This window comes from Sciurus vulgaris (genome assembly GCF_902686455.1).
Source record: "Sciurus vulgaris genome assembly, chromosome: 5".
Lineage (NCBI taxonomy): Eukaryota > Metazoa > Chordata > Mammalia > Rodentia > Sciuridae > Sciurus > Sciurus vulgaris.
Window position 1 is genome coordinate 112,968,263 of NC_136465.1, and position 14,831 is coordinate 112,983,093.

General features: G+C 34.5%; 1 protein-coding gene across 6 annotated transcripts in view; it reads left to right on the plus strand.

Moving 5' to 3' along the window:
- The window catches only part of LARP4 (La ribonucleoprotein 4), a 79,623-nt gene extending 65,358 nt beyond the window's left edge, over positions 1-14,265 (plus strand). For 4 of the 6 annotated variants that reach the window (XM_079139779.1, XM_079139784.1, XM_079139781.1 and 1 more), the window contains 5 exons: positions 398-446; positions 3,662-3,823; positions 7,861-7,985; positions 8,098-8,266; positions 9,470-14,265. In XM_079139779.1, coding sequence (XP_078995905.1) covers positions 398-446; positions 3,662-3,823; positions 7,861-7,985; positions 8,098-8,266; positions 9,470-9,808 — 844 coding nt within the window. In that variant the 3' untranslated portion in view covers positions 9,809-14,265. The remainder of the gene's footprint in view (positions 1-397; positions 447-3,661; positions 3,824-7,860; positions 7,986-8,097; positions 8,267-9,469) is intronic. The other 2 variants (XM_079139780.1, XM_079139782.1) reach the window with 2 other exon arrangements.
- The last annotated feature ends 566 nt before the right edge of the window (positions 14,266-14,831 follow it).

Genomic DNA, 14,831 nt, shown 5'->3' on the forward strand with positions numbered 1-14,831 from the left:
CTAATATGCTTCTGGTATGGAGGGAGCATTACTAGTAAACGTGGACCCGGGCTGGAGGTTGTGGCTCTGTGGTAGAGCATGTGCCTAGCACATGTGAGGTCCTGGGTTTGATCCTCAGCACCACATAAAAATAAATAAATAATATAAAAGTATTGTGTCCATTTTGAACAAAAATATTTTTTAAAATGGATCCAACTACCTGGTACTGGTGGTAATGTGTGAACTTTTGGTATATTATCTCAGAATGCTTTTAGGAGAATATGTTTCAATCTTAGTGGAGAAGAGTGGCCCCAGAGTTAGAATATAAGTTAAAGTAGGGATCTCTCCATCTTTGTTTAAATGTGTATACTTGAAGAATCTTATGAGTTGTCCCCAAAACCTTTTTCATTTTTAAAAGGAGAACTGTTTTCAGAGGTCGAAGACGGCGAGATGATGACAGAGTCCCAGTGAGTATTTTTAATCTCTAATTTCATCTTTCTGATTTTTTTTCCTATTTTTGTTTACTATGGTATTGACTTGTGATCTGTCTTTCCTTCATGGGTTTTCGTTTTATTAATTATGGTAGTCATAAAGGAAAATAGAAGCTAGGTGAAGTGGCACACATTTGAAATCTCAGCCCCTTGGGGGAGACTAAGGCAGAGTTGTAAGGTTTTTTGGGATTTTCTGTTTGGTTTGGTTTGGTTTGGTTTGGTTTGGTATGGGGGAATGGAACCAGGGATACTTAACCACTGAGCCACATCCCCAACTCTTTTTATATTTTATTTTGAGTCAGAGCCTTGCTAAGTTGCTTAGGGCCTCACTAAATTGCTAAGGTTGGCTTTGAACTTGTGATCCTCTTGCCTCAACCTCTTGAGCCACTAGAATTACAGGTGTGTGCCACCTGTCCAGGGTTGAAAGTTCAAGACCACCCTCAGCAACTTAGAACTTGTCTCAAAAAATAAAAAGGTCGGGAATAATGGCACACACCTGTAATCCCAGCATCTCAGGAGACTGAAAAAAATTATTTGAATACCTAATATATTCACATGGTTTAAAAATAAACATGAAAGGTTCCTTGTAATATTTATGGATATTTAAGTAGTTTCATTCTTTTGGTATTACAAATTACCATCATTTCCCATATGTATGATTATATCTCAAGGAGAATCCCTTGAAGTGACTTTTCTGGATCACAGTTCAATAATTGCTGCCAAATAACCTTCTGTAGGAGTAGAGTCAGTTTTTTGCTTCCGTGAATAACAAAGTTTCTTTTTTCTATTGCCTTACCCAGTGTGTATTTGATGGATTTTGCCAATCTGAGGATATAGCCTTCATTCTTTTTTGTGGTGCTGGGGGTTGAACCCAGGACTTTGTGAATGTTAGGCAAGCACTCTACCAGTTGAGCTATATCCCAGCCCTCCTTCATTCTAACAGCTGTGTAAAATGGTGTTGAAAATTGTTGTACTGTTTATTGTTACTTTTGGGGGATAAATTTTTTTCCTACTGCTGATTCCTTTATCTTAGTAATAAAATATTTTGAAACTATCATACTTGAATCTTGCCTAGTTTCAGATTACTCACGTTTTTATTTCTGTGGTTTATTCTTAGTGAATGTTTTGCATTTTCTTACCTAGAGGCAAAAAGAAGCCAGGTGTGGTGGTACACGCCTGTAATCCCTCTGGAGGCTGAGGCAGGAGGATCTCCAGTTCAAACCCTGCCTTAGCAATTTAGGGAAGCAACTCAGCGAGACCCTGTCTCTGATAAAAAGGGGCTGGGATTGTGGCTCAGTGAGAGTGTCTGTCTGGCATGCTCAAGGCCCTGGTTCGATCTCCAGCACTGCCCCCTCACCCCCAAAAAAGCATTGTTTTTCCTTTATAACTTTCTGTAGGCAGTTACAAAACTTTTTAGACAATGACTCCTTTTTTAGCTTGCCATTGCATCAGTTCTCAAGTGGTCTTCAACATTTGGGGAGAAGAGAGAGTAGATGTCTTTAACATGTTTAACATCTTTAATAGGTCTGGATTAAGGACTAAAAGTTGGGGTGAAGGAAAAGGTGATACACATACCTTGCAGTAAGAAGATAAAGGAGACCTTTTAAGAAGGGAGGTCTTAACTAGAAGTGCTAAAATTTAAGATTTGTAAACTTACACATAGTAATTGAAATTATAAGAATAGATAAAATTCTCACAAGTTACTCTCTGAACTGTGAGTACTAAAAGAAGTTCAAACATGAAATGTTGGGAAACATAATAGTGAGTTTTAGACTAAAAAATGAGAGTAGTATGTTTGAATTATCCAAGTGAAATCTGAATGTATATGACTAATATGCAGATGAATGTCTCAGTTTCAGGAAAAGGAGTCTGGGCTGAAAATATTTAAAATGTACAATTCAGTTAATTTTCATTAATAACTAGAGGTGTGCTGCCATGGCCACCAAAAGTGAAAAATATTAAGACTTGTCTGCTTGCCAGGCATGTTGGCACACACCTATAATCCCAGAGACTCGGAAGACTAAGGCAGGAGGATTGTGAGTTTCAAGCCAACCTTAGCAATTTAGTGAGACTGTCTCAAAAAAAGAAAGAGGGCTGGGGATGTGTCTCAGTGGTTAAGCGCCAATCCCCAGTCCAAACAAAAAAAAGAGTTGTTTGTATATATAGGTGTATCTAAACCCAAAGGTGATAGATAACCCATGGAGAATAGAAACCAGAATTTTAAAAAATGGGCAGTGAAAAAGGAGCACATGATTTTCAGATCTGAAAAGAAACAAAGAGAAGTCCACAAGAGCTAAGGAAATAAACTCCCAGAGCAGGGTTTTTAGCTCCGTGGTAGGGCACTTGCTGAGCATGTTTGAAACCTTGTATTGATACTTAGCACTTCTAAAAAGAAGAAAGTACACTCCCAAAAGAAAGAAGGATAAACATGCTAAATGCTATAGAGTGCAGTCAGGAAATATAGTCTGAAGCCAGATTTTTGTGTTGAAAAGCATTGATTAGCTTGTACACAGTTTTAGTGGAATTGATGATTTCAGGGTCAAGGGAAGAGGGGATGAGATAGAATAAGTGAGAGGCTTGTCAGAAGATATATAGGGTAGAAAGATGGAGATTGTCAAATGTGTTATATAGAAAAAGGAATGATATTATTCTCTTTTTGTGGGGGTAGGGGATTGAACCTGGGGTGGTTTAACACTGAGCTTCATCCTCAGCCACCTCCTCCCACTGTTTTTTTAAATAGGGTCCCACTAAGTTTCTGAAACTGGCCTCAAACATGCTGTCTCCTGCCTTGGCCTTGGAAGTCTCTGGGATTACCAGCATGTACCACTGTGCCTGGCTATTCTTTGAGACCATATGGATAGAGTAAAATTGATGGCATATAGGGTTAGGGATTTTGTTTTTGTTTTTATTTAAAAGAAGAGGGAATTTCAAACAAACCATGTGGAGATTGGTTCAAAATTTTAAGAAGTGTGACAGTTTGCAAAAGAAATAGAAGGAGAGAGTTGTCTAAAGATAAGTAGACTTGATAAAGATTAATGAGAGCTCAACTGAGATGAAAAGCCAAGAATTTATAGGGACAAAATTCTATGGTTTAGGTGAAGATATTTGTTTTCTTGAAGCTTGCAATTTTATGGTAAAGTATTAAAGAGTTCAGTAGGTATATGACCTGTTGGATGATTTGTGTCTTTTAGAAACCCCATCCTTCAACAGCTGAAACAAAGGCTCCAACACCAAAGTTTGACTTACTAGCTTCAAACTTTCCTCCACTACCTGGCAGTTCATCAAGAATGCCAGGTGAACTGATTTTGGAGAACAGAATGTCTGATGTTGTTAAAGGTGTCTACAAAGAAAAGGTAATCACTGAAGCATCTAATGTGGTTCTCTCACTTTATGGGACCAGGTGTTTAGGCATTGTTTTCAGGGTTATTATTTAAAATTTTATTTGTACTTAGTGTTTCTATCATAGTTTTCACTTGTGGAGTTTTCAGCATACCTTCATTATTTTAAAAGGACTTATAATAAAGCTATATACAAGGTCAACAAAATGTTCTTTGACTTTTACCTGTATTTAAAGTCATTCAGTTTATTAAGTGGAAGATCTTATTTCCACTTAGATACCATATAATTAACCAGTGATATAAATGAATTCTAAACTATCTTGGTAAACATAGCCTTTGAAATAGTGGAAAATAGATAACAGCAAGTTGTAATACCACATCCTACAATATTTTTGCGTGTAGACCTCTTCATATCCTAAATCCTTGGGTCCCACAAATTTTTCTCATTTTCTGTGTTCAGTTACATTCTGCTCCCTAGCTTTTTCTCCTGACATATATCCATATATTTTTATGATGAAGATATTTTACTGCGATCTTACTTTGCAATTTTAGACATTGTTAAATTTACATTCTAGGGCTGGGGTTTTATGCTTAGTGCTTGCCTAGCATGCGTGAGGCCCTGGGTTCAATCCTCAACACCAAATAAAAATAAAATAAAGGTATTGTATCCACTTATAACTAAAACAAAATAAAACAAAAAATTCACATTCTAGAGCTGGATATAGGTAATTCTCTTAAATAAACATACAAAAAAAATTTCCCATCTTCCAGTATATTGTGCTTCATAGTTTCTGATACCATCAATTATAAGATGCCCATTATTTTAGTATCACTAAGTAAAAGGCATCACCAGTTAGACTCAAACACACAGTTATTTGTAAGCCACATCTCAGTATTACTTTTTTTTTTTTATAACTGACACAGTACACTGTGATTATTTTTTTTTTTTTTTTCTTGTACATTCTCAGTGGCCTGCTGTATAGCTGTTTCTTGGACTTCCTTCACCATCATGTTGAAAATTTTCCTTAGTCTCCTTTATTGGATTCCCTATTCTTCTTCCTCTTATTTTATTCTCCTAAATTATGACTGGTCACATCTTCCAGAACTTCCTGAATAAGTGGTCCTGAGGTATACATTTCTAGATTTTACATTGTATGAATGTTTTCTGCTCTCATACTTGGTCTATAGTTCATCTTTTGGTAGTATTCTCTGTAAGCAATTGTTTGCCATTTTCCACTGTCTGCCCTCATTAAAAAATACTTTGAAATTTGGAAGCTATTTTATCATTTCTAAGATACACATTTTTTTTCATGTTTTACCATCTTTGAAAATAAGACTACCAGCTAGGCATGGTATTGCATGACTGTGTTCCCAGCAACACGGAAGGTTGAGGCAGGAGATTGCAAGTTCGAGGCCAGCCTCAGCAACTTAGACCCTTTCTCAGGATTTAAAAAAAAAAAGTATTGGGTCGGGCATGGTGGTACACTCCTCTAATCCCAGCAGCTCTGGGGACTGAGGCAGGAGGATCGAAAGTTGAAAGCCAGCCTCAGCAACTCAGTGAGACCTGTCATATCTCTCAGTAAAATATAAAACGGTGCTGGAGATTTGGCTCAGTGGTAAAGCACCCCTGAGTTCAATTTCTAGTACCAAAAATAATAATAATAATTAAATAAATCAGGCGTGTCTTAAAATGTATCATGGCTTAAAAGGCAGTATTTTTCTTGGCAGCACATAAAGTAATGGTTTGTTTTACAGTTGATGACTTCTCAGATTGGTGAGACACACATTTTAAAAGAATAATAATGTAATAATGAAGTATACTTCCCCATTTAATCCCAACCTAAAACTGTGGGCTGTAAATCCCCTCAATAACTTAGATACGAGGTATCTCCTTTCTGTTTATTGTTCATCTTCTGTCTTCTGCTTAGATATGGCTTTGTGATAATTTTCTTTTCTAGTTTACCATTCTGGGTTTGCAGACTTTTTTTGAAAGGGGGTAGATAGTAAATATTTTAGACTTCCTGTTTTATTCAGTTTTGTTTCTACAACACTTTTATAACTTAAAAGAGGGGCCATACCAAAACTTTGCAGCTCTTCGTCTGCCCTAAACAATGTACTGTGCATTGTGCCCACTTGTAAATATCATATAAATGAAATTGTATGTATTCATTCTACTGTTGATAGAAATTGGAACTTTTTGTTTGTTTGCCGTTGTCAACAATGCTTTAAAAAATAGTCAAATCTTTATGTGAACAAGAACGTCTGGGTATATATACATAGGAATGAAATTTCTGGGTAATAGGGCATGGCTTTTTGTTGTCATTTTTTTGTTTTGTTTAAGTTAAAAAGAGTCAAATATTTGGCATACTTCTTAGAGTTATCTGTTGTCTTATAAATTCATGTAAACTATATATTCTGGCTACTAATCCTTTGTCAGTTGTACATCACAAGTAATCTTTCACTTTTAATGATTTCTTTTTCTTCAGTGTCTAGGTAAAAGCAAGTTCTTAATTTAAATGCAATCATATCTTGTTAGGAAATCTTCAGCTTCCATAGATTCTTTTTAGAAATCCAGGGGTTCTGATTTCTTTGAATTTTACCTTTCTTAGAAGGAATTTAGAGCATATTTTGTTTTTCTCTGGTACTTCGTTATGATGTATCTTGTTATGTCTCTTTTTTTATTCGTTGGTGGACCCTGTCTGGAAACTTATCATTTCATGCTGGGAAATTTCCTTTATTTTTTAAATAAATGATTCTTTGTCCTTTTCTTGAACTCTTAATATGTTATTAGATCTTACAGGTTGAACTTATATATCTTGTTTTGTCTGTCCTAATTTTTATTTTTGTTCTTAACTGTATTTTCTACAAAGATTTCCTCAATAATGCCCTCTAAATCTATTGAATATTTCATTTCATTCATCAGTTTTAAATTCTAGGCCTCGTTTTTGTTACTGTTCATTTTATTTTAAAATTTTGTAATAGTTGGGCATGGTAGTACACACCTGTAATCCCAGTAATTCAGGAAGCTGAGGCAGGAGGATGACAATTTCCAGGCCAGCCTCAGCAACATAGCAAGAACCTGTCTCAAAATAAAATTTAAAAGAACTGGGAATATAGCTTAGTGGTTAAGTACCCATGGATTCCAGCCCCATTATCAGAAATACATATATACATTTATTTTGTGATAAAATACATATGATATAAAATTACTATCTTAACCATTTTCACTGAATGTGTTTATTAGTGGTTAAGTACATGTACATTGTTGCATGGCCAATCACTAGAATTCATCATGTATAACTAAAATTGTATATGTATTAAGTTTCTTTCAATTTTCCTCTACTCTTAACCTCTGGCAACTATCATTCTACTTTGTGTTTCTATGAATTTACTCCTCTAGGTATCTCAAATAAATGGAATCATACATTATTGTCTTTTTGTGACCCGGGTTATTTTAGTTAGTAGAATATCTTCAGGGTTCATCCACTTCGAAGCTATATAAATACATTATTCCTTATTGTTGCTTTTGTTTGTTTAGTACTAGGAATTGAACTTCGGGGTGCTATTTCACTGCACTAAATCACTGGTGCTTTCTTAATTTTGAGACAAGTTCTCACTAAGTGAGGCTGATCTCAAACTTAGAATCCTCCTGCCTCAGCCTCCTGAGTCTCTGAGATTATAGGTGTATGCTCCCATGCCTGGCACTTCATTCCCTTTTTTTTTTTTTTTAAATCAGTTGTAGAGGGACACAATACCTTTATTTTATTTATTTATTTTTATGTAGAGCTGAGGATCAAACCCAGTGCCTCAAACATGCAAGGCAAATGCTCTACCACTGAGCCATAACCCCAGCCCTCATTCTTATTATTGTCAAATAATATTCTGTTTTTGACTATGCCACATTTTCCCCCTTCATCAGTTGATGGACATTTGGATCATTTTCACTTTGGGGCTATTATAAATGATGCTCCTGTGAATGTGCTTATTGGTCATATGTACATCTTCTTTAAAAAAATGCCTAGGTGTAACTTTGAAATATCTTTTTATTAAAGGATAATGAAGACTTGAGAGTTAGTTGCCCAGTGCCTGCAGAGGATGAGCAAACAGACTGCACTTCTGCCCAGCAACTTAATATGAGTACCAGTCCTCCATGTACAGCTGAGCTTCCTGCATTAAGGTACAAGTTTCAGTATAAAAAATCTTCAGCATCACTTTTTCTTTTCATGAGTAGTTCAGTAGTTCTTGTGTTCTATACTAAGTCTAAATCCAAACTCTTTTTTTTTCCTTAGCACAACTCAGCAAGAAAAGGATCTGATAGAGGAATCCACTGTTCAGAAGGACATTCTCAATCAGATGACTATACCAGTTTCTTCCCCAAGCACTGCAAAGACATCACGGGCAAATACTGCTTCACCAAGTAATAGTAACATAAATGCATCTGGAGCTGTGACCCTACAGGTAACTTAGAAGGGTTTAGTTTATATTAGAAAAAATTTTAATAGATTATGTAATTTTAAAATCAATTCTACCCTCCCCCCCCCCCCCCCACACACACACAAAAACCACTTTGCTTTGGTTTTTTGGGTTTTTTTTTTTTTTTTTTCTTCTGTTCATAGTAGAAAATCATCTCATCCAGGCTTGGTGAGTTTGCCACTTTGGGGCTAGCGTAAAGAAATGTGACCCTCTTGGGACTGGGATTGTGGCTCAGTGGTAGAGCACTTACCTAGCATGCACAAAGCACTGGGTTCGATTCTCAGCACTGCATACAAATAAATAAATAAAAGGTTTATCAACAACTAATTAGGGCTAGGGAGATAGCTCAGTAGCTTAGTTGGTGGAGTGCTTATCTCACAAGCACAAAGCCCTGGGTTCAATCCCCAGTACCACACACACAAAAAAAAAAAACTATAAAAGAAATTCAAGAAGCTATTTTAAAAAATAGAGAGATTTGACCCTCTTAAAATTAATTTTTTTTATTTATATGGCACTTAACAAGTCTTTGAAAGCCATTAGGGGCCACTCCTACTTGTATTCAATTTCATAATTTTATGATTAGGAAAATATAGAATGAGGGAGACACAAAATTTACCTATAATCTTTTCAGTGATAACAGCCAGTAGCATTTTAGCACAGCTCTGTATTTTTTTTAAGTTAAGAACATTTTTTTTTTTTTCCTTTTTATTTAATGATGATAGTAATAATGTTAGAATAGTACATTTCTGCCAAGGTTCTTGTGTGTTCCTTCTCAAAGTTCTTTATAGCAAAAAAAGAGGAGGTAGATCCCATTTATTTCATTATATGAATATTCCATGATTTTTTTAATTTGTCCTTCTTTGTTAAGCATTTGGATTTTTTTCTTTCTTCCTTTCTTTTTTCCCCAGTACTAGGGATTGAACCCAGGGCTTCATGTGTGCTAGATAAATGCTCTACACTGAGTATATCCTCAGTCCTGTTTATTTTTTATTGTTGAGACAGGATCTGGCTAAGTTCCTGAGGCTGGCCTCAAACTTGTGATCCTCCTGCCTCAGCCTCCTGAGTAGATCTATTGCCCTTAACTCGAAAGTATCTTATGTTTTTCTTGTGGCTAACATGATCCTTTTTGAACCAGAATGTGTACTGTAAGTTCTTGTTTTTGTTTTTGTTTTCCTTATCCCTTCAAAGGAACCTCGAAAGTTAAGTTATGCTGAAGTGTGCCAGAAGCCCCCTAAAGAGCCAGTTCCAGTTCTTGTGCAGCCACTACGGGAACTTCGCTCCAATGTTGTGTCTCCCACCAAAAATGAAGAGACTGGAGTTCCTGAGAAGTCCACTGAAAAATCACATGAGAAGCCAGAAGCAAGGGCTAGTAAGGATTATTCTGGCTTCCGAGGCAATGCCATTCCCAGGGGAGCAGCTGGAAAAATCAGGGAACAGAGACGCCAGTTTAGCCATAGGGCTATACCTCAGGGAGTGACTCGACGTAATGGTAAAGAGCAATATGTGCCACCCAGATCACCAAAGTAAAATCAAAAAAACAAAACTATTCAAAAACTTTCTCTCTTCCCATTAAACTTGAGCCGTGGCTATATTGAACTGTTTTGGAGGGGAGTGGGTAGCCAGGAAGGAAACAAAGTATGTCCTTAAATCATTATGGATTTTGAAGTTGTGAGGAGTAGAATCCCAAAAATTCATCTCTAAAGTGATTTTAAAATGCTGGAGGATTCCAATCAGTATAAATACATATATATATATATATATATAAATATATATATACACCTATATAAAATATAATTTTTCTATTTTTGTTTTTGATTTTAATTTACAAAGATTTTTCTGCCTGGAATCAATTTTGAGGGTTCAGATTTAGCTTGAGAAATTTTAAAAAACAAAACAAAACAAAAAAAAAAAAACAGTATACTTCAGTATAGGAGATGAGGGAGTGAGAGAAAATATTTTTTGAAGAAGCATTTCTGTAAAAATTAGAAATTACTTTTTTTAATCTATTTAAAGTTTGGCTTGGAGAATGTCATCTCTGATTATATGGCCTTGTGTTGCAAGCAGATCAGTGACTAGGGTGTCTGTGGGTGTGAGTGTGTGCAAGAATGATTTAAGCCAAATCTGTTTTCATGTTAGTAAATGATTTGAAAACTGAATGTAATACTTGAGTAGATTTTTATTCTAGTTTGAAATTTAGTCTGTCTTTTCGACTTTATTAATATTTCATTCAACAGGCTGTTAAACTTTGATTGTACTTGGAGATGTGACTACCAATCACTTTGATACTCAAGGGAAGAATGGGGGCTATTCAAAAAACTTCATCTTGGACCTGAAGTGATAGGTCAAGTGGATTTCAGAGGTTTAAACTACTCTGTGATCCCTCATCCACAAAACTTTTTTGCTTCTTCATTTGTTACTCTTTGTTTTTTGACTACCTACCCCCAAAAGCAAAATAACCAACCACCTACTGAATTGTATATTGCTGTCTGCTTTAATTAGTCCAGTCAAATCATATAACAGTTATAAATTTGGAAATTTAATGTTGAATTACTTTAGTCTTCTGTTCACATACTCAGAATTTTAGGTCCCAGGAAGGTGGAGCAGACTGACCTTCCAGTAATATATTTGTTTATTGTTAAAAATGGAACTTTGTAACTGACTTTTTTTAAGTGTTAAATAGTATAGAAGTAAAGAGAAATTTTTTATAAAGGCTTAATTTGGGGGGAACTTTCTGTTTACAGTATATTTATCACCTTGCTTCCTCTTCTCAAAAAAAATCTATATATATATATATGTACACTATATATATATATATATATATACACACACACAGTTTGGAATTCACTGAAACAGCAAGAGATTTTTATGATAAGGTGATAAAAATGGTTGAATAAAATTAATGCAGAATTTCTCAGTGAATAAAGTTGTAGCTGTCATATTAAATAGGCAAGTTTACATGCTGGTATTTAGAAAATGGCTAAAATATTAAAAACCATGTTGCATTAATCTGTTTTAAGTCATACCATGTTCAGAGTTCTATGTAGGGTGGGGTTTTATTTTTCTTCTTAGGGATAGTTTGTAACAGGAAGAACTGTCCCTTATGTTAGTGAGTTACATATGTACAAATTGAAACTGTAAATTGTGAACACTGGAAAGCACCATTGTGACATAGAATAAACATCTTAGTAATATATTAAAATGAATGTAAATGGAAGTTAAAATTACATTACTGTGAAACTCATCTTCCAACTCTAAGCTTTGGAGATTTGTATTAGTAGGTAACTGTTAAGAGCTTTGAAAACACTGCACATTTCTGTACAAGCCAGAATTATTGTTTCTTTGTAACTTATTATTCAGCTTGGCAGTTGTTTTTGATTTGGTGAATTGATAACATGGTATAATATATTTATGCAGTTTGAAACTTTTCATTTCTACACACTTTTTAAAAATCAACTTCTAAAAGAAACATACAATAAAACTACCTATGTTGAAATTTGGGGGAAGTTAGGTCCTTTAAAAATTAAAAAAAAAAAAAAAAAAGGATTGCTAATCATTGGCTTACATCTATGATAAAAGTGCTTATTTTGGTGTACTTAGATAATGCTGCAGTTAGTGGAAATGAAACATTTAAAGTGTTAACTCCTTGTGAGTACATTGGACTTAAAATAAACATTTTGCAAAAATCACTTGGTAAGGATTATAAACTTAAATTATTGCACTTAAAATGAAACATTACTTTTTTTTTTTTTTTTTTTTTTAACAATGTGTCACAGATGTAGGCTTATTTTACTTGTTTGCTTTTGTGACTTGTTAGTCTACCAACTTCCAAAATTCTAAAGGGTTGTTTGTTTTCTGCTGTTGAGGAATGAACCCAAGCCTCTAACAAGCTAGGCAAGCACTCTGTCAGTGAGGTATACCCCCTACCCCCTAAAGGTTATAATTGAAACACAAGAAAGAAGTTCTTTTTAAAGAAAGCAATCATATTCTTGCTTTTTCTTCAAATGTTATTGAAAGTAAAAAAGTTAAAGACATGGCTTTTTCTTTTTTTGAGCATCACGACCATTTTTATTTCTTATAAAATGTAATTTAATTTGCCTTATTACGTCTAATAGTTCCCATTTGATGGGATGTATAGGGATGAATGTGTGTGTGTGAGTGTATATATATATGTAAAATATATATTCACAGAATGTGTTTAGCATTTATTTTATTGAAGCAGATTTAATGTTTGTATTAAGTGATACCATTGAGTTGTGTAAAACTGTTGGCTTTTTTTCCCAGCATTACTCTTAATTGCTGAAGGTGGGTGTTTATTATACTTCAACTATTTATTGCTTCTATAGATAGAAGTATTGAAATCTCAATTTTTTCTTTTCTTTCTCTTCATCCTTGTGGCCTAACATTTGCTTGAGCTGTTGGAGGCTGAAAGTAGATAGAATTATATTGAATGTATGATACAGTCGTACAAGTTGATCACTTTCTGCTTCATGTAGAAGGTTCATAGAGACGTTGGAAAACCTGCCTCCATTTTCTATCCTGATAATTAAGGTTTTCATAATATCTAGGGTCTGTCTCCAATCTTGGTTATCATAGTTTTGCTAATATATAGACACTGGCTTTAAAGAAAAAAAATAATCCATCCAAAATTTTTTTCCACCTTCATTTTGAAGGAAGATAGTTCTTTCATTGATAGGGAGTAGTTGTCTCTTACATGCTTCATTTTCAGGTGATTGAATAACAAAAAGAATTCTAATTTATTTTTGTTTCCTACAGGGAATGGGGCTGCAGCTCAGTGGCAGAGCACTTGCCTATTAGCAAAGCCCTGGGTTTGATCCCCAATTCTTCAAATTAAAACTAACATAAAACAACAACAAACAAAAACTAATTTATTTTTGGTATCTTAAATTCCTTAACTTAGCTTGAATATTGTTTCACATTCCTTTTTCTTTTTAAATAACCACGTTTGCTTTGAAAAAGGTTTAATGATGGAATGTTAGCATCTTCACTAGTGTAAAGGAGAACAAGCATATTGCGGAAACAGGAAATAGTATTTAAAAGTTACTGAACATTTTCTCTAGTTTTATTAGTTATGGCCTTAATAATTAGTCTCCTGGCTTAAATGTCCACTGGTTTACCTTGACACAGTTGAAAAACCCTGGGGTTGAGTATCTGATATTTGTATTGGCAATATATATTAACCATATTTAAAAAGTAATAGGTTGGGTTTTTTAATGGAAAAGATAAAACTCAAAAGAGGGACAGTGTATTCCTTTTGAGGTATTTTTATAAATTCTTAGATATAATATATAATGGATTTTTTTTCTAATTTTTAAAAATATTTCCTTAAATTTGATGGCCACTAGTTCAAACTTAGAATTTTTGGGCATGTTTTTGTAGCAAGTCTGAGCTTGGAAGAAGACATGTGGACGTTTCATTTTCATTAGCTGAATAATGACATTTTAAGTTGAAAGAAATTTTGTTTTCAAGTTGAGAATAAATTCTTTTGAAATTCACTGGATTATTAAATAATTTTGTTTATTTTTAAAAGATAAAAACTTTTTATGAATCTATGGTAGATATCTCCTAAAAGTGCAGCTCAAATATTGATATCTACAGGTTGTGTATTAAATGTTTTTATTTTCAGTTGTAGCACATAACACTGAGTAGTTTATATAAAAGAATTATCCACATCAACCTTACTTTTTTTTTTCCCTTAAAAATAAAACCTGTTTAAGGTGTCCCTTGAATGGCATATCTTAAATATTAGGGGATCAGAACCAGTTATCTGGCTTCTAGTATGTCCATTGCTTAGGTTTGTTCTTGTTGTCAGAACTGTCCCTCCAAAAAAATGGTGTGACACATGCTCTTGCATAAAATGTTAAATGAGTACATCCTTGTATTTGTATTTGTTTTCAACGTTGCCAAGGTGCTATGGGAAATTAAAGTAACAAAATTAGAAAAAATAATAAAATTATTAAAAAGCAGGACTGGTTTCATTTTCTTAAGTGCCGGGCAGTTTTCAAAAGGGGAAGGGGGAAAAATCAGGACAATTAATGATTTTGATTGTATTGGGACAGCATATAGTCTGATTTGAGTATCAAATCCAGCTAAGGGATTTGGGGATTTTTTTTTTTTTTTTTTTTTTTTGCGGAGCTGGGGATTGAACCCAGGGCCTTGTGCTTGCAAGGCAAGCACCCTACCAACTGAGCTATCTCCCCAGCCCGGGATTTGGGGACTTTTCAAAGGGAAATTTCAATGAGAAATTAAAAGAAAATTTGGCCTTTTATCTTTATTTTCCCCCTTAGGAAAATATAGAAAACCTAAGAGGCTCTCTGACTTGTGGAGTAATGTTATCTATAAATTAATATGATAGCTCAACTTTTATTAAATATACTGTACTGCTAAGAAAAATGTTTACTATTTTGTGGGGGAGGGGTCATGAGGAATGAACCTAGGTAGGGGCACTTTAACACGGAGCTACATCCCAGTCTTATTTATTTTTGAGACATGGTCTTGCTAAGTTGCTGGGGTTGGCCTTGAACGTGGTAGT